Below are 26,389 nucleotides of genomic sequence, written 5' to 3'. Positions count from 1 at the left end.
CCCCCCCCCATCTCTTTCGCAATATCTCCACTGGCCTCATGGCCTCCTCTCTTGGCCTCGAAGACGGCCCGTCTCTGTTATCGTGTGGCGCTACAGAGGAGTGTTGCCCTTCCACCATAAGACAGCCGCCATGTCTCCTCCCAAGTTGGACTTTCTCTTCAAGTCGGCGTGTTGTGGAAGAAGTCTGGCAGCGAGGCCAAGCGACGGCTCAAGATGAGGACCAGAACTCTTCACGCGTTGCTCACCACTCTCACCTGCTTCTTGGTGTCAGTGTCGGCGCAGATGACTAGCCCCTCAAGCGATGATTATACTTGGTATTGATTCACGCCCCAAAGGACTCGCCAACGAATAGACGATTGACAGTGCTAAAGTTCCCCTTCAAAACCCTGCTCTATAGGATGTTGCGGCAATAATGGTGTCTGGTAGGATAACCACCACCTCTTTACTTGACACATGATGAACATTCACTTACACATTACTCAACTGAAGTGGCTTGGGCCCTGACTACTGTGCCCCGGCCAACTGCACGTCGAGCTGTGACGCCAAATCAGAATGCGATCCTGGCTGGGGAAGCGAATGGAGTTCGGCTGAGAAGTGTCCTCTAAATGTTTGCTGTTCTCAGTACGGATTCTGCGGTCAGTCCTCTACATTTCTCTCAACTTTCTCATTCCCACGTTACTAATATTGCCGCAGGTACAACCTCGGACTTCTGCGGTACCGAAACCGTGGCCGCCCCATCCTGCAGCGGTTCATCTTCAAATGGGAGGACCATTGGGTAATTTCGTCGATCTGGAATTTGCAAGGTCCATGCTAACCTGCGTCCTAGATACTATGAAGGATGGTCTATTACTCGAGCTTGCGATGGAAGTAAGGAGCTCTCTTCATGGGCCCTCGTCATGAGCCAAAACCTCATGAACCTCAGGAATGCTTACTGATCATGGTTATTCGTAGTGCCCCCTGAGGCTATTCCAGCGGGAGCATACACCCACCTCAACTACGGTTTTGCCTACATTGATCCAGAGTCGTTTGCAGTTGCTCCCATGAGTGAGTCAGATCTTGGGTTGTACTCTCGGTTCACCAACTTGAAGGAATCAAATCCGGGTCTCAAGACCTGGATCAGTATAGGTAATTATTAATTCCAGACCAATGTTACCACTCAATACTAATTCTGTCATTGAGGTGGCTGGTCCATGAATGATCCCGGGCAACCAACAGCGTCAACTTTCTCAGACCTTGCGGGTTCGGCCAGCGCACAAGAAGCCTTCTTTAAATCGTTACTGTCTTTTATGACCACCTATGCCTTCGATGGGGTCGATATTGACTGGGAATACCCGGTCGCCCCTGAACGGTCCGGGAAGCCTGCAGACTTCGCAAACTATCCTACTTTCTTGTCAAATCTCAAGGCGGCGCTCGGCTCTACCGGTCACAGCTACGGGCTCTCAATTACCCTTCCATCAAGCTATTGGTACATGCAAAACTTCGACATCGTCAAGATCGAACCAATTGTCGACTGGTTTAATGTAATGACGTATGATCTTCATGGTACTTGGGACTCAACAGATCCTTATATTGGCCCTTACGTCTATGCGCATACCAATCTCACAGAAATCGACCAGACAATGGACCTTTTCTGGAGAAACAAAATCGATCCATCCAAGATTACTCTGGGCCTCGGCTTCTATGGCCGTAGTTTTACCCTTGCTGATCCGAGTTGCACGAGTCCTGGCTGTCCATTCAGCTCCGGCGGCAATCCAGGCCCTTGTTCAGCCACTTCTGGCACTCTCATGTCTTCGGAAATTGATGCCATTATTGCTGCCGGAGCAGTCCCAACCCTGGATGAGGTCGCTGCCGTGAAACAAATAGTCTGGGATGACAACCAATGGGTCTCATATGATGACACGGAGACTATTGGAATGAAGATCGATTATGCAAATGCCCACTGTCTAGGTGGTACAATGGTATGGGCTGTATCAACTGATAGTGAGAACGCTAATGCGTCTATGGCCCTCCAATCACATAATGGACTTTCCAAGAAGAGTTTGTTCGGTGGTGGGAGCACGCCTCAAGAACCGACTCTCAGCCAGTGCGTCTGGGGAGGCTGTGATGAAGAATGTCCAGCAGGTACTTCCCCTGCCCAGACCGGGACTGGAAAGTCTGCTTCAAATGCCGCAATCTACAGTGGATGTCCTTCTGGCAAATCTCGGAAGTACTGCTGTCCATCCAACGATGTCCCTGTCTGCAAATGGGTATGGAAACCCTGGCTATCCTAGTGATTTTGCGATTAATATATTTGTAGGTCGGTTCGGCTCCATTCTGTAGTAAATCAACTTGCCCAGAAGGCCAAGTGCAAATAGCCACAGATCAGAGTGGTGGTGGACACTCCTGTTGGTTCAATCACAAATCCTTGTGCTGTACCGCGAGTAAATCAGACGCGGCAGCCAGCCAATGTGGTAAGTAACATCTCCTGCCTTGCTTCATTCCTTGGAATGTATTCAAGCCTCATGTTTGTACTGACAGCAGCTAGAATGGACTGGCAGTGCACCTTTCTGTGCGTCGGGCACAAATCATGCAAATTGTCCCTCCAACTACCCCGACTTTGTCACTTATAGCCCTTATGGAGCTGGGGGCGAATCTCAGTGCTTTAGCGGTTAGGACCAGAAACTCGAATATACACGTATATAGCTGATCTTTTATTTTAGGATACAAAAGTCTTTGCTGCACAGATCCAGAACCTTATCAAAACTGTGCCTGGTTCGTTGATACTGATCGACCTGAGAGATTTCGAATATCTTATTTACAACGACTTTGTAGGACACAGAGACCACATTCCTGGTTGGCTCCCTTCACGTGCAATACCGGTTGCCCAGCTGGCCAGCAAATTGTTGCTGAAAGCCACTTAGACCATGGCAGCGACGCACCATGTCTTCATAATACGGCTAGCTACTTTTGGTAAGACCTACCAATATGATCTCTTATCCAGTTATAGTCATGATGCTGATAACATCCTTAGCTGCGATGAGTTCAATCAGGTGCCTATCTTCTCCCAGTATATCAGCGTGGCCTTTTTTTTGCTAACTCCCACAGACCGCACCTACCACCGACCCTCCCAATTTCTGCGTGGCTGCCTCTACTGATTATGTCCTCTCTGGCCAACCAGATCCAGACGGAAACGTTGCAGATCTTCTTGAACTATACTGGTACGAAGATGAGTGCTACCCTATCCCAAATACAGGTGATCCAGACTCCATGAAACGTTGGCTTCCAGAGCTGGAGTACGGTTATGAGGGTAAACGACCAACCGCGATGCCGCCTGGGAGTCGGAACGATGGTGTTCCCAAGATCTGCAATGCGGATAATGAATGTTACAATGTCCTTAGTCCAGAAAAAGATCTTAGTTTCCAGCAACTGTTGTCTTCGGCCCTCAACCACTCACATGCTATTCTCGAACCTCGCGGACGCGTTGCCAAAATTTGCCTTCCCAAAGGTAAATCCAACAGCTTCAAGGCCAAGAACTACCCAGGTGTGCAACCATTATCGACAAGGGGCAGGCAATTCTATGGCGCAATGAAATCCGGGGTCCAAGCGGGACTCTGTGCAGCCCTTCCTTTGATTTCAGGATCCCGTGTTCTCGGTGAGAATTACGTTACAGAGCACGTGATGGAACTTCAGACCCCAGCGCAATTTGCGAATAGTATGCTTTCGGGACTTCTTCCCAGTGGAGCAACCGCACCGGGCAGCGGGTATGACTGGACCCAAGTGTTCGGTCCTAATGGCTACATGTTTCAGACTTGGGCCCAATTAGGAATTTCGCCGCCTTCGGGTTTTACTGGAGATACCCCTGCTGATGCCCTCTACAACGCTCTTGGATCTACGGCTGATATCAACAATCTTCAAATCTTGGATGCCGCTACAAATAGTTTAAAGGCAGGGGTAAGTGACAATTCTTGGGCTTATGTAACGATACCCGTGACTGAAATGGGATCAGGTTTGGCAACTATTCAAAAATATTGTCTCTCCCACACGCTTTAGCAAGGAAGGCCCAAAAGGACAAGTAGAGTTCATTAATCGAGTAAGCAAATCCCGCTCGTAGCCTGTTGGAATCAAACCATTATTAACCTTGTCACTCTCCAGCTCTACCAAACACTCCCATCATATCTAAACGACCAGGCAGTAAGAAACTTCACTCTCTACTGATACGCTATAACTCACCAAAGTTAGGTTCAAAAGTCTCTCACATATGGTTACAACGCAATAAAGAACGTGATGGCAGCTCTCGACTCCTCTCCCAATGTCAAGGCTATCCCAGGAACAACTTTCGCCGCATGTTTCAAAACCTTCTCCCAGGATTTCTTCAGCACGATGCAATCAAACCTGCGAACTTTCATCTCGGATAAATTGGACCAGGTTATCCCGTACTGGGCGTCGAGTGCGGCGGAAAAGCTCTTCACAAAAGCTGGTGCGCAGGCGGTTCTCGCAGCCTTGCAGAAAAAGGAGAATAATTTGGTGGCAGATGTCGTTATTAACTCGGGATTTGTACAGTGATATCAGAACCCATGAATTCCATTTCTTTGATTTGATCTGTATAAGTAGTTGCAAATCTTGAATGGAGAATAATATCTGTGATTCTAACCTATCAGTTCCTTTGGACATAAGTGTTGAGACACCATATAAAGTTCCCGACAGCGTGCCTCTAGCCGCTATGCTGAGTCCCAATTGACCATGGTCCTTTGGAATCGGACGAAGGGCAGCATTTACATCCGGGCCTAAGGCTGGGCTACGAACTCCCACTCCCATCAACTGGCGGCTCATCAACATCGTCCGTACTCATGGGGGCTTCGCCACCTGCGTAACGAATTGAATGCGGCGTATTCTGTTTTCAGCACGTACCTGCAATGTGCAACGAAGATAGCGAAGCTGCTGAGAGAGAGGATGAAAATTGGTTTCTTGGTCAAAGGAAGCTTTTTAAAATCATAGTCGACAGGGAATGCAACCCCTTTGTTGAATGCATAGATTTCATCAGTGCTATTTGCTCCCTATTGCAAGCTCCACGCTCCTAGATCTTCTATCGAATCTAATTTTTAGCGGTTGCAATCTAGCCCACTTGGCCCGGCCATGTCTATCGCTAAATCTGGGCAACTTGAAAAGGAGGTTGACGGCTTTGACGGCGTCATGGCATGGCTTGACTTCCCTATCGATTTCAAAGAAAGAGTCTAACATTGGATCCTCATTAGAAAGAACATTCGTGTCTGGATTAAAGTAGTGATAACAAAAAGTAACTAACTAGTAGAATAAGTCCCGTCATTCGTGCTTTAAAAGCAAAGAGTAAGGTACCTTCCAGTGCCTGTGGTAGACCTAGCCTAATATAGCCCTTATGGTTTGTTATATAGTTCTTTTCAACACTTACCTTACGTTATGTAGAGGGGCTTTGATGGCTCTAGTTCGTACGCTAGTAGAGGAATTTCATCATTTCGCAGCTCAGAATCAGTTAACGGTTTCAGTCCTAGAAAACCTAAAATCAACGTCGAAGGCTAGCGATAAGCGAGCCGACGATTATCCGCGAATTATTGCTAATACAAGGTACATGTTCGGTTTGGGACACACAATATCCAACATACAGCATCCTTTTTATCCTTTCTTCTCTTCTAGCGAATTGGTGACCATGTCAGCAGAAGATAGAAACATCCCTCGGGAACGAAGTAGACGTGCTACCGCCGCTTGCGATTCCTGTCGACAGAGAAAGGTGCGTTTTTCAAGCCTTTTCGGGTCTTGTCACAGCTACTAATGGATGCAATCAGATAAAATGCGATAATACCAAGCCAAGGTGCCGAAATTGTGAGATACACGATAAGTCTTGCTCTTACGTGAGGCGGCTGGAGAAACCCAGGTTTGTCGATTTGCATCTTCATTCTTCCCTATCCAAGCCACGTGACATCATGCTCACCTCAGTTGACAGGCCTTCGAACGCACGTATCATCCGCTTAGAAGAGGAGAATCGCCGACTCCAGGAATCTTTGTCGAGACTGGGCATGCTCATATCCTCTGAAGGAAAAGATACAGCGACTACACCCTCTTCATCTCCTCTCACAGTAGCCACTCGAGGGCCATCAAACACACCGGCAGTCATCGCTGCTGATTTACCAGAGACTTCCAAATCTCTTACTAGCAGTTCACCTGCGCCACCCGTCTCGTTTTCCGCGGATCGGGAGTCACGATATCATGGCCCAACCAGTGCATTGTTTGATGAAACATCTTCTAATCCCGAGACACGGCTGAACCCAACTGCAGTTCCGAATGTCCCTGAGGCTTGGATACAGAATAAATTACTAGGGCAAACCGCAAGGCAACGTATGTCCCGAGTCTTTTACTTGGCTACTACTGTCGCAAGTCGAGATCGAGTTCTAAGTTGTGTTTCGAAAATATGACAGGGAACTAATCAATGTCGAACCACAGGACAGCTTGAATCTATCAACTTTTCTTCTGGCAAACTTGATTTCGATGGCGTCGAACCAGGCCTGGGTATGCAACTCCTCTCTATCCACTGGAATCGTCAAAACCATTATGGTTTAATTGTCTATCGAAGTGCCTTTATGCGGGACATGGCTTGCGGAGGGCCATATTTCTCGAAACTTCTTCTTAACGCAATATATTTTGGAGCGTCTCCACATTGTTCCAGGCCTGAGATACGTCGTGATCCCGAGGATGTTCGAACGGCAGGATGGCTATATCGACAGCGGGCCATGGAGCTGCTAAGCACGTCGTTCGATAAGAGTAAGATCACTACTATACAAGCCTTGCTTATAATGGCACAGGCCCTATTTACGTGGTGTGACGAGAGAAGTGCCTCATGGCTGTATGCTGGAATGGCTTTCAATATGATCATTGACTTAGGGCTGCATGTTGATGCACCTTCATGCGCGGCGACCCTTTCCGAGGAGGATTTAGAGATCCGTCGAAGAGTCTTTTGGGCGGCTTTTGGTAAATCTAGACCCTTATTCCCTTGCTCGAAAATTGACTAAGACTTTACAAAAATAGCTATAGATAAAGTTCAATCTCTTTATCAGGGAAGACCTGCTTGTCTCCGCGAAGCTAATACCAATGTTCCTATAAAATTCTTGGACGAATACGAAGAATTAGACCACTTCAACGGACTCTCGTATACCGAGTCCCAAAGCTATCCCCATTCTCCAGTATATGGCATCTCTTCGTTCAGAGAGCTGTGCAAGCTTAGCGTCATCATGGACAGGATTCTTGGCAGCCTCTACGCAGAGAAGAGCGCAACGAGGAATCCAGATGATCTCTTTCAGGAATCAAAAGCTCTATATACTGATCTAGAGCGCTGGCGCAAAGATTTGCCGTCCTCTCTGGACTTCAAGCTTGTCGGGAGTGGCGACACAACCCTGCTGCCTCATATGCTTTCGATCTTGTATGTTTCCATGCTCTAAGGAAATCCGGCAGATCCGCTGATACTTCTGGTGATATACAGAGCGATGTTCAATGTCCTCGTTATATTACTCCACCGACCATTTGTCTCGGATGGCCACCTCTGTTCTACTACTGCGTCGGTTGCATATGATTCATTTCTTATATGCGCATCTGCCGCAACGGAGATTGATCACATTTTACGGGCATACAGCAAGGTGTTCTCAATGAGATATTCGCCCTACTTCCTTTCCTATGCTACATATGTAAGCGCAACAATCCATGTTCGTATAGCCGCTCAAAGGGAACCTGGGTCAGAAGCACATCGTTCGCTACAGAATTGTTTAGACGTGCTCACCGAGCATCAGTCTCTTTGCGCGGCACCTAGGAGGGCGAAACGTATTATCGAGAGCCTCGCGAAGCGTATGGGTGTTACAACTTCCACAGGAAATAAGGGGGCCGAACCACCTATCCCGACTCTAATTCAGAACAGACCCGAGTTGTTTGGAGCCGAAGGATCAGCTCAGGCTCCTGTTGGTAGTAATCATGGTAACGTCGAGCCTGCACAGCCTGATCTTGATATGGATGCTATTAGACGGAGCTTCACCGTTGAACATCAACCCTCCCATCCTTTCGTCTATCGCTTCGGACCAGTCCCATCCGCGCCCGAGTCCGATCCGACGATGAATATCAATTTCAGCAGCACTCTCTCGACTATTCCTTCACCGCACCCAAACACACCCTTATTATACGATCCTCTGTTTGGATTCAGTGGACCAACGCTCGGCAGTAATGGGATAGGGTTCGAAAATAATATCTTTTGGGGTGAAGAGTAAACACCTTGCCGGACTTCTCTCCTTCAGTCTTCGAGAGATGCCTGCGTCTCTAAAGGCTTTTTTCAACGATATCGTCGCTGGTTCGATGCGGCTTTATGCTCGGCATCATAGGTAATCTTGCGACGGTAACGGGTCGGATCATCATGTTCCGCCCGACAGTCTCTTGCGGCTGATAATCATCCGAAATGCCCAAAAAGAACAAGACTCGGCGAGAATTCAACGTCCACGCAATATCGAGCCAATGAAAATTTAATAATAATTTCGATAACGGATTTTCTCAAGCCGTCTTCTGACGTCCCTCCGCAAAATGGTGAATGATTCAGTCAGTGATGGTCCAATATTTTACCAAGCCAGTGTAGTGGCGCTTTCCTTACAGTAAGCAGTAACTTTGACAGACTCAGACTTTATAAAATGGCTGTCTGCTGCTGCGCTTCGTTGCGCCCCAGCAATCTCGACGTCTCGCAATCCCCACGCATAAACAATGCAGTCCTACCTCCAGTATCGACGCATTGGCTTGGCGGTGCAGCGGCAGCTGGAAAGAGACCAGGAGAAGACTCTGGCTGCACCAGACATTTGTGTGAAAGATGATCTCCCGCAAAGACAATCAATTCCCCTATCAGACGACCAAGATCTAGCAGCACATCGCCCATCACACAATCGAAACTCGGCTGACTCCAATGAAGCGAGCCTCCATGGGGATCAGGATCACGATGGTAGCCTCACAACGATCCCAACGCGCCATTCGCAACGGACGGCGCTGGGCCATGCCTTGACGGGCATCCACGCACGGGATAGGACAACGAGGGAAGGCAAGGGCTCCAAGGTCTTCGTGGTCGGTTGGGAGGGCGAGGATGACCCATTGAATCCGCGCAACTACAGCACGATAACTCGAGTCGGGTTGACCTTGGTTCTTGCTTCGATTTCGTTCGTCGTGACCGCAGCATCTTCCATCGACACAGCTATCATACCTCAGGCTGCTGCTGAATTCGGAGTCAGCGAGGTGGTGGAGTCTCTAGCAACTGGTATGTGCAACCCATTTGGAAGCCAATGAATGGATATCTAATAAGTACTGTTTGTAGGCATTTACCTTGCTGGTTTTGCAGCTGGTGCAGTGTTTGCTGGGCCCTTTTCAGAAACTTTCGGTCGCAATCTTGTGTACATTGTTACCCTGTTAGGATTCATGATCTTCATAATGGCATCGGCACTTTCACCAAACATCGGGGCACAACTCGCATTCAGGTTTATTGCTGGATTTTTTGGTTCGACTCCTCTGACATGCGCCGGCGGTTCGATCTCCGATCTGTGGGATCCGCTCGAGAAGACTTATGGCTTCCCGAACTTTGCCATTGCCGGCTTTGGTGGCCCGGTATTAGGCCCAGTGGTGGGCTCCTATATAGGGGTTGGGGACATTCCGAGCTGGCGCTGGACAGAATGGATCATGCTCATCGCCGGGGGTCTGGTGCTAACTCTTATCATCCTTTTCCAAAGGGAGACATATCCACCGCTCCTACTGAAATGGAAAGCGCAGCACTTCCGCAGAATCACGGGCGACGATCGATTCAGGTCTGAGATAGAAATCACCAAGACGACACTATGGTCACGACTGAAGATCGCACTGCAACGCCCCTTCCTGCTCACCGGCGAACCAATCGTCCTCCTGATGGCACTCTACCTCACGGTTTTGTACATCATCCTCTTCACGTTCCTGGACGGGTACACGTTTATCTTCAGTGATACCTACGGAACTAACCAAGGTCTGACGAACGTGATCTTCGTGGCTATGTTCGTGGGGATCGCGCTCGCTCTGCTATTAGTGCCTTTCGTGTACAAGAAGACGAAGCAGAACCTCGAGAGCAATCGATCTGAGAAGGGCACGCATATCCACCCGGAGGTACGATTGTGGTATGCGATGCTGGGCGGTGCCCCTGCAATCCCCATCTCATTGTTCTGGATGGGATGGACTGCATACGTGAGTTCTCCAAATCAAGCTTCCTCGAATCCTCGCAATGACTGACCCTTTATAGCCCTCCGTTAGCATTTGGTCTCCGATTATTGCCTCGACCGTCTTTGGGTACGGACTGATATGCATTTTCCTTAGTTCTTACATGTACATCATTGACGCGTACGAGATCTATGCCGCATCCGCACTTACCTTCGTCACGGTCACGAGATACCTAGCGGCGGCGGGTATGACTGTTGTTGGGATCCCGTTTTATAAAAACGTTGGAGTGCACTGGACGCTGACGATCCTTGCCTGCATCAGCTTATTACTAACGCCTATCCCATACGTCTTGTACAAGTATGGCTATCTGATTCGACGGCGGAGTAAATATGCTGTTGATACAGCATGATTTAGATGGTATAAGGCAAATAGGGAGGGAGGACAGATCAAAAGCTTGGGGCGTAAGAGTGGTCATCAGGCGTCTTTAGAGGAACTCCATAGAATCAAAAAGTCATTTTAGCGGACAGTGTTAGACTGTTATAAATCATAATTATTAGGCAATTATCTCATATACATGCAACGCCTTAAGCATAATATCCAGCAAAGTCGACGGAATCCAGGTCTCTTTTAAGCTGCTCACTAACTAAATATATATAATATTACACGCACAATATGTGCCTCTACATACAATTGGCAAACTCCACATTCACGGAATTAATTCATTAGTCCCTCTTACTTATCTCAAACATTGCTCAATTGTCCGCATAGCTCTAAATGAGCCGATAGAAAATCACACATACAAAAAAGATGACACCGAAGACACATGAAACACAGTTAAGAAAAGTAAAGGTAGAGGAAGACCGCGTATTTATTTTGGGATTTTTCGGGGAGGGGGGGGGGGTCACGTGTCGATATTAGACAACAACTGGAATGTACCTCAACTCGACTGTGAGTCTATATTTGGGTGCAGGTAATAAGCTGTCTAGGGATGCGAATTCAAAAATCTTTGCCCGCCCAGATTCATCTCCTACGATAAGTACATAATGTACATTTCTATTATCTATTGGGAGCCGAACTTCCTACATGCGGCTCTGCAATCTAGTGGGAGCCAAAAGGATTCTATCTACCGCAATGCTGGTGAATACCTAAAATTGTGTAGATCACATGGTTCCTGATCAAGATATGCGTCGGATGAGCCGGGTTTGAGACTTGGCGACCCTCCATCGGTCTTCAAATATCGACAATCCTCTGCATATAACAGAGTAGGGAGAGACTGATGGCTCTTGGAAATGTCTGTTCCCAGGCAAGCCGCGTGGTGATGGGTGCGTAGTCATCAATGTGCAGAGTTCTCTCAATGTCGCGATGGCTGTAGTGCTTGCTTGTAAAAATGGTTTGGGTTAGGGTTAGTTTGGCTTATTCAAATTCGCTCCTCATGAAGGCAGAACATGAATCGCCATAGCTCTCGAGGACCTCACTATCAAAGATAGCGACCACATGATTATGCAGAGTTCCACTGTCACCACTTGTATTCACATGGAAGTATGGCAAAAGTCCGCACGCATCACGTGAGTTGGGTCACTCTCTTCAAGGGGCCTTCCGAGGTCGTTTACCATGTCCCTGGTTGAATACAGTAAGAACTTGTATCCAACGCGAATAACCATCAACCGCCACATCTATATAATGTCAGCAACCCGTAGGACGCGGTAGAACATCAATTGGGAGTTATAGTATCAGTGTGGAGCGGTGTTGGATGTTTCGTAGTCATGGCTAGCGTGGAATAAAAATCCGCGAATCGTTCTAACATAGAGTTCCGGGTCTGAAATATCTTGCATCAGCTCAATTATTGCGATAGAAGGACGAAAGGTTTCGAGTAGTTACCAGGTGATCTGCAACGTTTCTACAACCTGTGGCGCTGATATTGTAATCCAACTGACCAACAACGCCGACATACTCTGAGCAAAATCGAGCTGAGCTTTGATCGCGCAAGGTCGCCTCCATGGTATGTGTTCCGACCCAAGAGCCCATCACTCTCGTGTGTATCTTTACGAGGAAATGCTCCAGCTGTTCTTTATTGGAGCTCGAGGCCTTCGCGCACTGCGGATTGCGAAGGGAACTGCGGACAGTCGGAAGCCATGATGTATTTGGCCGTGCGGTCTTTGAGCATAGCAGATCGTGAAACTATGGCATTGGTATAGGTAATGATGTTGACCGGTGTTTACAAAAATCTTGTTTTAGTTCCCGTTTTCGTAGTTGTTTGCCGTTTTGTCGTTTCGTTGTTCCGTTGTCTCGTTGTTTCGTGGTTGATGTTGATTTCATGGGGAGCTCGAGGAGTCGCAAAGTCAAAGGTCGGCTAGGTCGGATTTGGATTGGTCACGTGACCTTATCGATAAGAATAGAATGTGAAGTACACGTAAATGGATGGATAATATAGGTAGATAAATAGGTAGGTACTGGCCTCTCTTCTTTTAGTTATTCTTTTAGCTCTGTTCTTTTGATTCTGCCTGCGCTTGTCAACTCTTCTCTTCCAACTATTGTCTGATTGAACCAATATTCATTTGTTCTTCTGTCTTTTAAAGCAGAGTTCTTGAACCTGCTGTACTCTTCAGGTACGCTGCCTCTTTGGGCTTAGCGCACCAGCTTCGGCCCCTCGTTTACGAGGTACCTTACCTTATCTGAGCCGCTGCCTTTTAACAACGTCTGCCTTCTTGAAGTACAAACAAAGAACAAAGAACTTCCTCGTCCCCCATTCTACTTCATCCTCCACTTATTCCAGCATGTCAGCTCTACTCTCTGGTATTGGCCGCAGCCTCAATCTCTGAGCTATGGGCCCCTTTGCTTTTTCTCCTCCAAGCCTCCAGTCACTGATGATGACTGCAGCACCAATGTAAGTGCATTCTAGCCGTTTTATTCCTATATAGCTGACTATGTCAGCTGTAGTACAGCCATAGATCAAGACCGTATTGCGTGAGCAACACCTTTAGGAACTGCTAGCCTCAATTGCTTTCCTCTGCCCGGTGCCCATCGCGATTGAAGCAGTGCCATCGCCGCCATTGGGTAGTCTGCGAGTATTAGGCTCCCATGGACCAAATAACTGGTCAATCAGGCGGTCCTGAGCATTTGCACGGATGTTTTTTGGCTGAATTACAATCGGATTTGGCCCAGTCTCTCCAAGGGGAAGTACAACATAGTCATACCAGTACGATCCGAGCCCGACAATCCAATACTTCCGATCTTCGGCGGCCAAGCTCTTCTTCGCGTTCTCCAAGGTAACTAAACTTGCATCAAGATCCCCGATTCTAAACAAGGCTTGTGCGATGGAGTAGAGGAAGATACCGTGGGTGCAGCCCTTGTTCCATCCCGCGGCCTCCACGATTCCAAGTGCACGGTTCCAGCGAACAAGAGCATCATCCCAATTCCCTTCTAGGTGAGATATTCTCGCCAATCCAGCCCAAACGCGGAAGTGACCGGTATTTTGCAGTATATCTGGCTCAGCAATTGCCTCGAACATGGGAATGAGCTTCAGTAAGCATTCCTCGGCTTGTTTGAAGAATCCACGTCGGATAAAAGTCTCAATGAGCGCGAGTTGTAGTCGTCGACCATTGCTGATGTTCTCCCATCCACTTTCATATATGATTCCCAGTTCAGCTTCAAGCACCGCTTCAGCGTCGTCTGGTCTTCCCACTTCGCAGTAACAGTCGGCGAGATTCGAGAACATGACCATCTGCCAACCGGTGCTGACATTGTAGTCACGAAAGGAAAGTTCCTTGAATAGTCTCTGGAAGTAGGGTAAGGCCTCATTGAACCGACCTTGGTTCTTGAGCAATCTGCCCAACATCACGTTACGGCTTTGCAAAACCATCCTTTCCATGGTCGAGGGAGCTTCGATATTCAGCGGTTGCCATGCTTGCAGTTCCGATTTCGCGCGTGCAAGATCATTATCCCGCATTAGATTCTCCGACAGCGAGATGACTAGGTCGCCTTGCTGGGCGTTCCATCTGGCATCGGAATCCAACTCTTTATCGAAAATTTTGCTGTGAAGGCATTCTTCAAGTGCTCTGTAGGAACCCGCGACTTCGCCTCGCAGGCGGAGAATGGAACTTTCTCGATGAACTGCCCATGCTTTCAGATAGCTATCGCATTCATTCATGAGAAGGGCATTAACCCTGCGAATTGAGTCTTGTTTCCATGCATTGTCGTGAAACTTCGAAGCGGAAAGCAGCAGCACGCAGACGGCTCGTTTCACTAATGAATATTGCTCACAGTCACGGTCCACGCAATCAAACTCCTTTAGAATGCGTGGCACGTGAGGGAAGATTTCGCGCCCGATATTGCCGAAACTATGAATTTCTATTAGCTGCAGGTTAGGATAGAATTGTGATTTACTTACTCCTCGTCTATGTAGACGTTAAAAGGGAAAGCATGAGCAACCAACAATACTGCTTGAGCTTGCCATCTCTGCCGCGTCGTATCATCGACTCGATGAGCGGCACAATGTTGAACAAGAGGGTGGATCGAGAATACCCTTCTTCCATGTCGGACATTGTTACGTTGGATCAACGAGAAGGCTAGTAACTGCTCTATTGCTTCATCAAATTGCATCTCGTTGTTAACGAGGTCAATAATTTCCAAGTCCAGCCCTGCATCCTTGGGAGCGAGCTCGGTAATCTCACCGTCGCGATCCCAGATTCTCTTAGTCGAGCACCCTCTATTGAGCATCGTCTCAGGTATATCGCCAGCCTCGAGAAACGAGAATAGCAGGAGCAGATGCGATGCCTTCGGAGATTCTCGCTCGAGTTGACGGAAGTTAAGTTCCCAGACCGTGGCAACAGTTTTTTCATAATCGCCTATTCCGGGCGTGACATTAAGAACCTCGTATTGTTGTTCGTCAAATAGTCGTCTATAATCTTTCAACGACTTCTGCCGTCTTCGGATGAAAGCACCTGCTTGCTCGATGGCTAAGGGAAGACACCCTAATAGGTTCGTTATGGTCCTCGCCTGCTTCACATCGTCGGCAGAGGGGGAGTTCATAGCTGATTTCTCTAGAAGCAGTCCGATTGCAGCATCTTCGCCGAGGGGCTCCATAGCGTGCCCCCTAGGAGCAACCAGACCAACGACAGCATTGTCCCGACTTGTGATGATGATGTGGCCCCAAGACGTGTTCGGTATGTACTTGGAAAGTCTTATTGATTCCAAATCATCCGCCCCATCGAAGATCATGAGCCACTCGCTATTATTCGGCTTTGAGAACCACCTTTTGAGGAAGTCTACTTTGTTCGAAGCACTGCCTAGGCCTAGAAGGTCATATATACGATAGAAGTCAGCAATCAGGGTCGTAGTCGAGCTTGCATTAAAGAAGACGATGCCGGATTTGTATTTGAACCGGTTGCGAAAAGCATATTGTAATGCAGTCTGAGTCTTGCCAGAACCTCCTGCATCTACATCAGCAGTCGTCGTTAGAAGTATGAAGAATAAGGGACAGTACCGAGACCTGTTATTGCATAGACTAACTGATCACAGGGGCTTGATGGATTGAAGTATCTCTCCATTTCTTCTAGGACTTCTTGTCTCCCTCGAAAGGAGCTGCATCGAGCATATGGTACTTCAAAGATTGGCTCCAGAGCAGTTTGGGCAATTAACGGAATTTGAGTCTCGGGTTTTGAAGCCGTGAGTTTGTCACTGATATCCTGGCTGAGCTTTTGTAGACGCATAACCACAGGTCTATAATTCCGGTCATCGATGGACGAAAAACGAGCAATTTCTTGGTGATCAGCAAATTGTCCGATGGCTACCTCGTTAGGCACATTGAGCACCGCTGAGCGTTGTTCGACCACCTGAGATCGCTGTCAGACGTATCGGCTTGAAAATCACTTGCGGGTTCATACCAAGCGTCTGAAAATAACAAAAGTGGTCATCTTCATTTCGAAGAATGACACAATTTGTAGCCTTGAGACTTTCTCAACAAAGTCCTCTGTGATTTCGAACAGTATTTCTGAGTCCTTTTTTAGATGGCTCAACAGTCCTCGAGCAGGTCTCAATGGAGAACAAGCGGCAACGATGTTGGCTATCACTCTTCCGCTGTTAGCAGCACTGCTTCCGCTGTGTGGCGTTGCTATAATTCTTAGTGGATATGCTTCGAATTTAGGCGCTTGACATACCTAAGAATATGATTCCAAAGGTGGCATTCTGGACTCTGGCCTGTTCTTCAGGGCACCGAATTAGGAGAGCCTGTAGAAAGTCAGAGACGCCGAGCTTTATGGAATGAGACTGCATATCTTCTTTACAACGATGCCTCCAAGGCTATGAGCGACGAAAACAAGTGGCCTGTTGCGCTCCTGACATGACCAGTCAGATATATCAAACTAGTGTTTGTTATGATGGTGTACCTCTTCTGTCCGTCGCAAATCAACCAGCTCGGAAAGTAGTTTCATAGAAATATTTCTTAAGTCCTGTTGGGCCGTGAAGTTGCGGAACTTGGCATTGTAACCATATGTCATGATACGGACATTAGGTAATTCTTGCGGAAGCAAATCCCGTAACCACATCACTTTGCTCTGCTTGTGAGTCCATGTGTCAAGCGCATCCCCATTGAGTCCATGAACGGCCACGAGAATAGAGAACCGTCAGCCCTCTGCCGAAACTCTCGAGGCGGGATCTTACTCGAATAGAACATTTTTGGGGTCGTCCGGCTCATGCAGTTTAGTAATACCATATCTAACCGCAGTATCCATGGTGCGACCAAGGTTTTCTCGGGTTGCGAGCGAAGAGCAGAACAAGATACACCTTGGTTATGGGAATAATTGGCGCACGATTTCAGATGCCCCCGGGCTCTCTTGATCACGACAGTAAGTCTTGACTGTGATGCCATTCCTTCCACCCTCACTTGCTTGCTCTGACCTTCAAATAAGAAGCAGCTGAACTGAGCGCCAAGGCGCCGCAGATGCCTGAATGAATGGGGGGGTGCGGGGGTTGGATTATCTGCCAATGAGGATGAATAATCCAAGCTGTCCATGCCCATGACCATGCCACTCCACGCCCGACCTCAGTGGTGATGGGGAACCAGGGAGGCTGACAGCCTTGAAGTATTGTAGTGGAGGTGTGTGAAGACTCTTCCGTTTTAGCCGTCCCGCATCAATGTGCCATCCATCGATGGACGAGCAGCCACGGCCCACGCCAGCCTTGTGATTTCTATTTTCGTGCCCAAGTTGCTGAGGCTCGCAGCCTGACGGATTTGATTGGTATCTATACGAACTGACATGGACGAATAAGCAGAAATGTACTGAGTACCTTGTTCTCGACAATTCGCCTGCTCGAACTTATGGACATATGCTTTGAAGTTTGGGCCTTCATTGTTGTCGCATCACCCACAGGCGATTTCGGACAGCAAATGACATAATTACAACATCAATATATTTCCTCAAAAAAACGATGCGTTCGGGGCTTTTTGCAACTGGCAGCTCCCTTTGCACGGTGTTTCGAAGATATACTCATTCGTACGTCAGTCGTGGTGCGACAATTGCAATGGAGGGCACAGTGGAGGCCCCAACCTACCAGGCAAGATGACTTGAATCATTAGGATGACTGATATGGTCGCTGACGTGGAAGAAGGATGCGATTCATCGTTTGAACTCGACGCAGAGTGGCTTCAAGGCATTAGAAGAGCGGAGAAGCAAAGGAGTGAAGCTCAATAGCTCCTCTAAAGAGGAAATGCGACAGTGGATCCGTCGCCTCGGCTATAAGGTACCAGCACCCAACAACAGAGTGAGAGAAGTACCCCAGCTTATCTACGATAACTTGTCCAGGTCAGCGATTTAGACCGTCTTAATATCGTTCACGTTGCCGGAACGAAAGGGAAAGGCACAACCTGTGCTTTCGTGAACTCCATCCTTCAGCGCTATCAGTACACGACTGGATTACCCCGCAAAGTCGGACTGTATACATCTCCTCACCTGGCGGCTGTGCGGGAGAGAATACGGATCAATTCCGAGCCCATCTCTGAGGAGCAATTTACGAAATACTTCTTTGAAGTATGGGATGCTCTCGAGTCTACAGCGCGGGAAGAGGGCATCGATCCCGCCCTCAAGCCTAGTTACTTTCGGTATCTGACATTGATGTCATTTCACATTTTCATGCGAGAGGGTGTTGATGCTGCGGTCTACGAGGTCGGAGTAGGAGGTGAACTGGACTCAACAAATGTTATCAAGCGGCCAATAGTTACTGGCATCACCACCCTTGGCATTGACCATGTCGATGCACTTGGTGATACTATCGGCAAGATTGCATGGCACAAAGCGGGCATCTTCAAGTCTGGGTCACCAGCCTTCTCTGTCCGACAACTCCCGGAAGCGACACAGGTTCTTGAAGAAAGAGCCAAGGAGAAAGAAGTGAGTCTCACTATTATTGAGGACAATCCTGCTCTTGCACATGTCGCCATCAAACCAGCCGAGGATTTCCAGAGGAAGAATGCCTCGCTAGCGATCGTGCTCTCGCAGGTTCTCCTAGATAGGCTTGCAGTTCCAACAGATCATGAACTGGGTAGTCTGCCTAAACAGTTTGTCGAGGGCCTTGAAAGCGTGGTTTGGAGAGGCAGGTGTGAGAGTAAAGTGACTGGGAAGCAGCTTTGGCATCTCGATGGTGCGCACACGCAGGAGAGCCTGGAAGTAGCATGTTCGTGGTTTGGGCGCGTTTCACAAGACAGGTTTGCCACATCTATTCTTTCGCTGAGTATTTTCCGTCCTTTCTACGTGTGATGACACCGATGTTTTAGGGACATACCTTGCGCGCTCGTATTCAATCAACAATCCACGAGAGATGCCGTCTCTTTGGTCAAAACTATCCACCACACCATCTATGATAATTTCAAGCTAAGATTCCGGTACGTTGTCTTCTGCACCAATATCACATACAAAGGAGATTTGTGGAAAGTCGGTACGTTACGAATCTCATCACGATCTGTGGTAGGAGGCAATGGCTAATTACAGGGAGGAGTACAAGACCTCGAGAATAGAAATGTTGACCCAACAACATTAAAGAGCCTGACCTTGCAAAATGAATTGGCAGGCGTTTGGCATGAGTTGGACCCAGATGCAGAAGTTGTAGCGCTCCCATCGATTGAAGATGCTATAGAGTATATCAGACACATCAAAGGAGGAGCCGAAGAGATTAGCGTTCTCGTCACAGGCAGCTTCCACCTTGTTGGCGGCGCATTGTCAGTCCTTGAGGGTGATAACTTTGCACTGGCGAATTCTACCGGGGAATAATGTACTATGGTTTCAGAGAGCTACAGCCTGTCAGAAGCTTAACCGATCGTAGCTCTTCTACAATCAGGAGTTAGGGCATATAGGCAATCTCGTGCTTAATACGTTACAATTGAGGGATCGGCCTGGTCGCTGTGCTCAAGCTCTGACTTGACATGCCGGTGCCGTAACGGTCGTTATTTACGTTCAAAGTATGGAACGGACAGAGGGCTCAGTCTCTTGTAAAGTAACATGTATGTTGGAAGGCTGTCTATCATAATAACCTAGGTGTCTCATTATAAGGGATAGTAGTTCTCTAGTATGAACTGCAATCTACTATAATTCGTCTTATTATAGACTAGTTAAGTAAGACGTCTAATCCCACCAATCCCTTGCGACCTATGGATTTCAAGCTACCTTGTTCTGGAGTTGCTTTTCATGAGATTGAGTGACGCCTGAGTCCACCTTGATGTCTGCTGTGATACTGGTTGTACTTTCTACATTCTTTCCATATATCTGCAACAAATCGATAAGTTTCCGAAGTCTGAGAACTAACATCGAGGAGAAAAAAAAAAACCACTTACAGGTGCTCGGTGATACTGATCCACCCATGATACTTTCGTACCAACTTCATTCGCGACTCGGTGCACGAAATTGGGATCGCGCAGGAACTCACGCGCGATCGAGATGGCATCAGCTTTACCTGAGCGAAGAATCTAACCCTCCTCTATCAGTATAACATATCCTATGAAGGAAGGTTCGCCTAGACATTTACCTCTTCAACCGTCTTTCCGTCCCTGATCCAGCCCACAGCGCCTACAACCAAGCCCGGCGTAGATTTCTTAACGGCTTCTGCAAACGGTACTTGATAAGCTGGGGAGATTTGGACTTTTTGATTCCTGTCATTCCCGCCACTAGACACGTCCAAGAAATCTACGCCTTCTTTGTGCAGGATCGGCGCGTATCGGATCGTGTCTTCGAGTTCCCAACCTTCGCCGGGTGGAAGCCAGTCTACGGCTGAGATCTTCCAGAATAGGAGGCAGTCGGCGGGGATGTTTCGGCGGATACAGCGGATGATCTCGATGCCGAATCGGACGCGATTTTCAAAACTTCCACCCCATTTGTCTGTCCGCTTGTTTGACTAACAACACACACAGTGTCAGTTATACCATTGATAAAGAGCATATTGGTGGAGTCTGGAGACAACATACTGCAGGGCTTGCAAAAGAGTGTATCAAATATCCATGTGCACCATGAACCGCGATGATTTTAATCCCAGCCTTGACTGCCCTAGCAGCCGCAGCACCAAAAGCTTCAATAACTTCCCAAATCTCAGCTTCCGTCATCTCCTTCGGGGTCGAGTAATTCTCATTCCATGGGTTCGGGCTGGGTCCTTTCACCGTCGCTCCGCAACCACCGTATTCCTCGGGGACGGTCTTCAAGCCTAACCATGGGGGCGTTACGCCGGATTTGCGGCCTGCGTGTTGGAGTTGAATGGCAGCGTGTTGGGATTGAGAGTGGATGACGTCTACTACGCGCTTTAAGGGGGGGATCTGTTCATCGGACCAGAGTCCACTGTCTTGTGGTGTATTGAGGCCCTTTGCAGAACAAAACGGTCAATACTACAAAAAAAAACTTGTATAGGAGGAGGGGGACGCTGAAGAACACGCACCCATGGTACAACAGCCGTAGCTTCAATTGTAATAAGCGGCACCCCCCGAATAGCATACTGTCCATAATGCGCAACGTGGAAATCCGACAACATCCCATCTTTACAACTGTAGAGACACATAGGCGCTAAGAAGATGCGGTTCTGAAACACGGTATTTCGAATCTTGAGAGGCTTGAACACAGGTGATATTGTATCCTCCGTGATTCCATTTTCTTCGTCGAGAATGGCGGTACCGCAGGGGAGGGTTTGTTGAGGCGTGAAGAAGGAAATCCCGGGTGCGGGGGTGCTTCGGTAGCTGGAATATCCTCCGTCGTCGTCGGGAACTTTGCTCGGCATTGCGAATTCGGGTCGATGAGACTGGTGGTGGTGGGATGGGGGATGTGGGAGGTTTGGATCTGGTGCCAGGGGACAGAGGATATTATCTTTCACAGATTTTGATTTTCGCATTTGCACGAATATAAGAGAGTAAGTAAGGTGGATACAGTGGGGGAGATTCCGGGGAGTGGGGGAAGATCTGGGGAGGCTCTGCTCATCATAGCCTGATTGGCTATTTCTTGCCTATCGGTGCTTATCGCCGTTAATCGTTATCTTTATCGCCCGATAGCTGTCTACTAGATATATATATCATAGCTCGATAATTCCGGATTAGGCAATGCTTTCCGGAATATTCATCGTCTGGAAGACAGCGTACGATATTCTAGAACAACAAGAACAACAACCAGGCGACTTTAATGTTGCGAGGAGAGAGCGGAATATCAAGAGTCTGTCTCAAAAATTGTAGTGAACATCGAGTACCTACCTAGTTATGGCAACATGAGGTAGGCAGAGAATGAATACTGTGTGTAGTTGGAACAGTTACATTGATCAAAGATAGAATCTAAGAAGCTCCCGTGAGGATTATATTGGACTATTTTATATATTATTGTATTAGTATTCTTCTATCTCTGTTTAGTTTAGGTCCTTACATCCATTAGACTAGTAACTTTATATTGTTAAGTCTACCTTTTTAGTCAAACAGTGTTGTCTTAATTAATCTGGGTCCTCACGTATTAATCCAGTTTATGGAATTTAGACAACTCGCCAAGAGTGACGTATAGGTAGCTATCATGTACACATTATATTCATGACTACCTACCTACCTTACCTAGCTCTTGATAAGTAGGACTGTAGGAGTAAAACTAGTTAGATTTAAACATCACATGCCTGAATTCCTGTTACTTTATCAACCTCATCCCTATCCATCTATACTCCCCTTGTTATATCGCGTGGTTAAAAGTTGATTCCCATCTCCAAGGCCCAGGGGTAGAACGCTCCTACAGACGAAGAGCCCTGCACCTTAGGGGAATGATTGGCTAGTCGTCATCTGTTGACTGGATGAGATCTCCTCAGCCTTGGCTTTCAGCTCGTCGACGTCCCAGTTTGCCCAGACTAGTTTGCCTTTGAGGAAGGCGGCCTCGGGGCTCGCGAGCCAGAGGATGAAGTGTGCGGGGAGTTGAACTGGAGGGTATGTAAGTGTTACTGATTATTCGACGGGAGGGAGAGAAAAGGATGATAAAGAGACGCAAAAAAAAACTAACCTTTGTCCATCGGCAGCGCCTCGGCCTTAGCGCCGCTCTTCGTAAATACCGCAGTCTCGACCATTCCCGGATGCACGCTCGCCACGAAAACATTCGGGTTCTCAGCAGCTAGGAACTCGAGTAGTTTGACTTGAGCTAGCTTGGAGCTGATGTATGCGGAGAGTCCGGGGAGCATGACGGTCGGGAGGCTGACGGTGCCGGTGGTGAGACCGAGGAGGGCAGCATGGGTGGGGTTGGCGGTAGGGAGGAACACGTTGGCGGCTGTCATGGTGCCTTTGACGTTGGTCTGATGAGTGATGGAGAGAAGAGTCAGTCAGGAAGAAGAGAAGAAGAAGAAGAAGAAGGGAACAATCCTCCGCACCTCGAAAGTCTGCCACCAGTCGTCTACTGAGGACTGGGCAACAGGAGCTGGGCTTGCGACGTATGCTGCGCCGATGACCAGCACGTCCCAGGTGCCTACCGCAGCAGCGACGCCCTTCAGCGCCTTTTCATCCGTGATGCTGACGGCGTGGACCGAGACATCGGCGCTGTGCGATGCCAGACCGGCTTTGGTCTCGAGGAGCGCGGATTCCGTACGGCCCAGGAGAGCGATCTTGCTGGCGCCGGCGAGAGCGAAAGCTGAGGCGGTTTCACGACCGATGCCACTGCCCTGTGATGGTGATGTTAGTGTTGTGATCCTGGAGGAGGAAAGGAGTGTAACTGACGGCGCCGATGATTACGATCGTCTTCCCAGCGACGCTGAGTTCTGGGCGCGAAGGAGAGATGGCATCGTATGTGTCGTTGTGCCAGTTGGAGACGGGAGCGGGGAAGGGGGGCTGCATGATGGGTGATGGATAAGAGACGAGATAGGGATTGATTGATTTATAGAACGATTGAATGATTGATCGACTGATCAAGTGTATCTTTTATCTTTTCTATCTTCCTCTTCTCTTCATGCTTTTGTATGTCAGGAGCTGCGGTGGGGAAGATGCAGATGCAGTTGGTTTTGAATCCCTTGCCGCTTTATCAACATGTTGGCGCATAACCCACTCTGCATATGTTGGAGAATCCTGCATTACCACCTCAGGTAAGACAAGACAAGGTAAGGTAAGGTAAGGGATAACGATGTGGATTATTATTGCATTAATCATTGATTACTATTATTATTTCCTTATTTATTCAATTATAAGATATAAGATAAGCCCTACGGACACCCCGCACTAACCACAACGGATATATCGCGCAGTTCGTGAGGGGCACAGCTGGGCAATGCAAAATATACGGGGCGCTGATCGCGGATCGCGACATTTACCTTAGGCACGTTGGTCGATATGGTTTTGACTCGCTCATCATAATTCGTATATCTCAAATGCTGTTTAAACAAACCCATTGCCTCAGATTATATACTCCGTAGATAATGTATATCATATTCCCCGACCAAAGAAATCCATCCATCTGTAAGACAAGACAAGTCCTTAACGCAGCTAGCCCATAAAAGGACGCACGTATAAATACATGGTATTATTGCAATCTACCTTAACCAACCAACCGCTCAAAGAAGAAAGCTCCAAAAATAAAATCTCGTATCCAGTTCATTCATAAATCCATTACTTTACTATCATGGATGCGTCAGCGGCGTTTCGCTCTCAAAAACGTGGATCTGATGCGTAACGCCAATAGCATTCGGCTTCTGTATCCACGATTTCGCGCTGTCGCTCGCAGATCCCTGCCGGCTGACGGCCTCGGCCGTGGTATAGAGGTTTCCTTCTTCGAGCTCGAGGTAGCTGTCGGCGTCGAGCTTGCCGTAAGTCTTCCAGTGGTAGGCCCGTTTCGTGGAGCCCCCGCCGATGGTCTGCTGGGCTTCGCGGAGACGCTTTTCCCCCGTCCGCTTCGATGCTCCCGTCGCCCGTGTTACTACCGGGCGGACGTATCTCGCAAAGAGAGGCGCGAGCGTGGGGATGCAGATGACGATCATACTGAGCCATAGTTCGAGGAAACTCACGAGCCCGACATCTCGAAGTCCGTAGACGAAGTCGGCGTTGGTGGCTGATTTGGTGGTGATTTGGAGTCGCCATGCCATGATGCCGACAACCCTGTTGAGGCCGAGTTAGCAACTGAAAGGATGGGACAGATATCATATTTGAGAGCTCGGCTTACAAGAGACCCATGCCAAACATGACGGTGATGGTGATCTTGTTCCTGGCTGACATCCGAAGCTGCCACAGCCACGGCATCGGTAGGAGCGCAATCAGGGTATCCATAACCATGTTCAAGGAAATCGAAGCCAGCTCCTCGATCTTCAGGTCCCTACAATGCCCGCCGGGAACGGGGTGCCATTCCTGAGAGATGGGTTGGCAGTTGGTGAGGAAGACGCAGAGGAAGGCGATTCCGTAGCCTCCGACAACGGCCATCAAGGCCCATGCTGCGTACTTGAATTTTTGGGTTGTGAAGAGGGTTGTGTACAACCAGAGGACGGACAGCTTGCAGAAGACGGTGCCGAGCAACCAAGTAACGCCGGATACCACGATGAGCTAGTTCGCACTTCGAGTCAGTACAACTTTCCTGATATAATTACAATGTCTCTTGCTCTTACCTTGAATTGCACTCCGAGCTCATAGTTACTCAGCTCTGATGTGTGCGCACCCAGACCATTCGCGATCGCCCACCATGTAGCACCCGCCAACGTGAGCGTAGAGATCTAGATTTCTCATCAGCATGGGCGCGAAAAGAGAGAGAGATACACATCTTGCTCACATATGCGAAAAACACCATATAATCATCGGGGCGAAAGGCCCTCTTGGTGAGTCGAATGGCCCAGAGCCGCAAGCCGATGACTATCGAGGTGAGGACGGTAAAGACAGCGATCCACACGGCCAGCGTGATGCCGCCGCGACTGAGCAACATTTTGGCAGAGAGCGGAGAGCAGCGAGTAGCGATGCCACTCCTGCAGATATAGAACAGAGGGAGCAAGAATAAACAAGAGGGAGAGATATAAGATGAGAGAGCAGAATGGGTTTGTCTGCGTAAGGTAGGTAGGGAAGAGGAAAGTCGGTGATTATGAGCTACTGTATGTAGGTATAGAAGGGGAGATTTTAGAACCCACGTTCTGACTGCCTTACTAGATCAATCAAGCCGGATGGCGTAGCATGCTACTCTGCGAATGTAGAGGCAGGAATAAACTGGGACAGGACAGGGCAGGACAGGACAAGACAAGACAAGACGAGACAAGGGAGGGGAGAGGGGATACACGTGCAAACGGGCAGTGTTCTAAAACCGTCAAGCCTACAGCGACGATTTGCAACTCCCCATGTAGCATCTGTGTCTGGGTGGTCATGCAGCGATGGATGGACTGCGCCGCTTGGGAGCATGCTGGGAACATATGATCATTGCCCTTGATTGCCAAACGCAGATACGAACGCGAGCGAGCCAATGAGAGAGCGGGGTTGAAGTGCAGACAAAGTGTGGGATGAGAGAGAGATTCTGATGGACTTTGAATGCACTTTCAAGACTCTGAATCCCCCCTCTGGATAATAGGTTTCTGGTTGACTCGACTCTACAACAAGAGGCCTTCAACTCGACAGTGAAAACAGCCGCGGCATAAGAACGTGGCTGGGCAACGAATGGGTCCGGACCGTCGATCGGGCCGAGGATTAGCCTTCGCGCGTAGTGGCGTTGCCGTCGACTACTGCACGAAAAGGCAACTCTATAAAGGATAAGGATAAGAATAAAGT

General features: G+C 48.4%; 8 protein-coding genes across 8 annotated transcripts; 4 read left to right on the top strand and 4 right to left on the bottom strand.

Annotated features, from left to right (window-relative positions):
• Window positions 1–213: 213 nt before the first annotated feature.
• M430DRAFT_53512 (glycoside hydrolase family 18 protein) lies at window positions 214–4,542 on the top strand (the record flags this gene model as incomplete). The annotated part of the gene is made up of 15 exons (XM_024868388.1): window positions 214–266; window positions 490–635; window positions 694–775; window positions 827–867; window positions 952–1,125; window positions 1,180–2,246; window positions 2,297–2,450; window positions 2,525–2,647; window positions 2,700–2,751; window positions 2,812–2,949; window positions 3,011–3,029; window positions 3,085–3,930; window positions 3,986–4,069; window positions 4,132–4,170; window positions 4,219–4,542. The coding sequence occupies 15 exons, from the start codon at window positions 214–216 to the stop codon at window positions 4,540–4,542; spliced, it is 3,342 nt and encodes a 1,113-aa protein (XP_024718152.1).
• Window positions 4,543–5,659: 1,117 nt separating this feature from the next.
• Window positions 5,660–8,277, top strand: M430DRAFT_69405 (hypothetical protein; the record flags this gene model as incomplete). Its single annotated transcript, XM_024869428.1, has 6 exons — window positions 5,660–5,740; window positions 5,796–5,884; window positions 5,954–6,345; window positions 6,451–6,975; window positions 7,033–7,423; window positions 7,484–8,277. 6 exons carry the CDS (start codon window positions 5,660–5,662, stop codon window positions 8,253–8,255), a joined length of 2,250 nt encoding a protein of 749 aa, XP_024718151.1. The 3' UTR covers window positions 8,256–8,277.
• A 285-nt stretch (window positions 8,278–8,562) lies between these two features.
• On the top strand, window positions 8,563–10,808 carry M430DRAFT_69404 (hypothetical protein; the record flags this gene model as incomplete). The annotated part of the gene is made up of 4 exons (XM_024869427.1): window positions 8,563–8,577; window positions 8,743–9,277; window positions 9,335–10,224; window positions 10,280–10,808. The coding sequence occupies 4 exons, from the start codon at window positions 8,563–8,565 to the stop codon at window positions 10,604–10,606; spliced, it is 1,767 nt and encodes a 588-aa protein (XP_024718150.1). The 3' UTR covers window positions 10,607–10,808.
• Window positions 10,809–12,826: 2,018 nt separating this feature from the next.
• Window positions 12,827–17,039, bottom strand: M430DRAFT_127671 (hypothetical protein). The gene is made up of 8 exons (XM_024862034.1): window positions 16,855–17,039; window positions 16,581–16,806; window positions 16,479–16,529; window positions 16,353–16,446; window positions 16,080–16,306; window positions 15,680–16,028; window positions 14,585–15,626; window positions 12,827–14,534 (listed from the first exon to the last, which is right to left on the bottom strand). Exons 1-8 carry the CDS (start codon window positions 16,923–16,925, stop codon window positions 13,175–13,177), a joined length of 3,420 nt encoding a protein of 1,139 aa, XP_024718149.1. The 5' UTR covers window positions 16,926–17,039; the 3' UTR covers window positions 12,827–13,174.
• A 426-nt stretch (window positions 17,040–17,465) lies between these two features.
• M430DRAFT_61333 (hypothetical protein) lies at window positions 17,466–19,896 on the top strand. The gene is made up of 5 exons (XM_024868918.1): window positions 17,466–17,748; window positions 17,803–17,934; window positions 17,997–18,892; window positions 18,962–19,122; window positions 19,189–19,896. Exons 1-5 carry the CDS (start codon window positions 17,623–17,625, stop codon window positions 19,452–19,454), a joined length of 1,581 nt encoding a protein of 526 aa, XP_024718148.1. The 5' UTR covers window positions 17,466–17,622; the 3' UTR covers window positions 19,455–19,896.
• On the bottom strand, window positions 19,839–21,438 carry M430DRAFT_30842 (hypothetical protein; the record flags this gene model as incomplete). The annotated part of the gene is made up of 5 exons (XM_024865985.1): window positions 19,839–19,946; window positions 20,015–20,146; window positions 20,206–20,571; window positions 20,642–21,028; window positions 21,103–21,438. 5 exons carry the CDS (start codon window positions 21,436–21,438, stop codon window positions 19,839–19,841), a joined length of 1,329 nt encoding a protein of 442 aa, XP_024718147.1.
• Window positions 21,439–22,389: 951 nt separating this feature from the next.
• M430DRAFT_61331 (hypothetical protein) lies at window positions 22,390–23,664 on the bottom strand. The gene is made up of 4 exons (XM_024868917.1): window positions 23,384–23,664; window positions 23,041–23,328; window positions 22,680–22,965; window positions 22,390–22,599 (listed from the first exon to the last, which is right to left on the bottom strand). Exons 1-4 carry the CDS (start codon window positions 23,498–23,500, stop codon window positions 22,439–22,441), a joined length of 852 nt encoding a protein of 283 aa, XP_024718146.1. The 5' UTR covers window positions 23,501–23,664; the 3' UTR covers window positions 22,390–22,438.
• A 334-nt stretch (window positions 23,665–23,998) lies between these two features.
• Window positions 23,999–25,712, bottom strand: M430DRAFT_146352 (hypothetical protein). The gene is made up of 4 exons (XM_024863004.1): window positions 25,413–25,712; window positions 25,252–25,356; window positions 24,816–25,189; window positions 23,999–24,751 (listed from the first exon to the last, which is right to left on the bottom strand). Exons 1-4 carry the CDS (start codon window positions 25,560–25,562, stop codon window positions 24,277–24,279), a joined length of 1,104 nt encoding a protein of 367 aa, XP_024718145.1. The 5' UTR covers window positions 25,563–25,712; the 3' UTR covers window positions 23,999–24,276.
• Window positions 25,713–26,389: the final 677 nt, after the last annotated feature.

The sequence above is a fragment of the Amorphotheca resinae genome, assembly GCF_003019875.1.
Source record: "Amorphotheca resinae ATCC 22711 unplaced genomic scaffold M430scaffold_11, whole genome shotgun sequence".
Taxonomy (NCBI): Eukaryota; Fungi; Ascomycota; class Leotiomycetes; order Helotiales; family Amorphothecaceae; genus Amorphotheca; species Amorphotheca resinae.
Note: the sequence above shows the minus strand (reverse complement) of the source record. Positions and strands in the feature narration are given on the sequence as shown.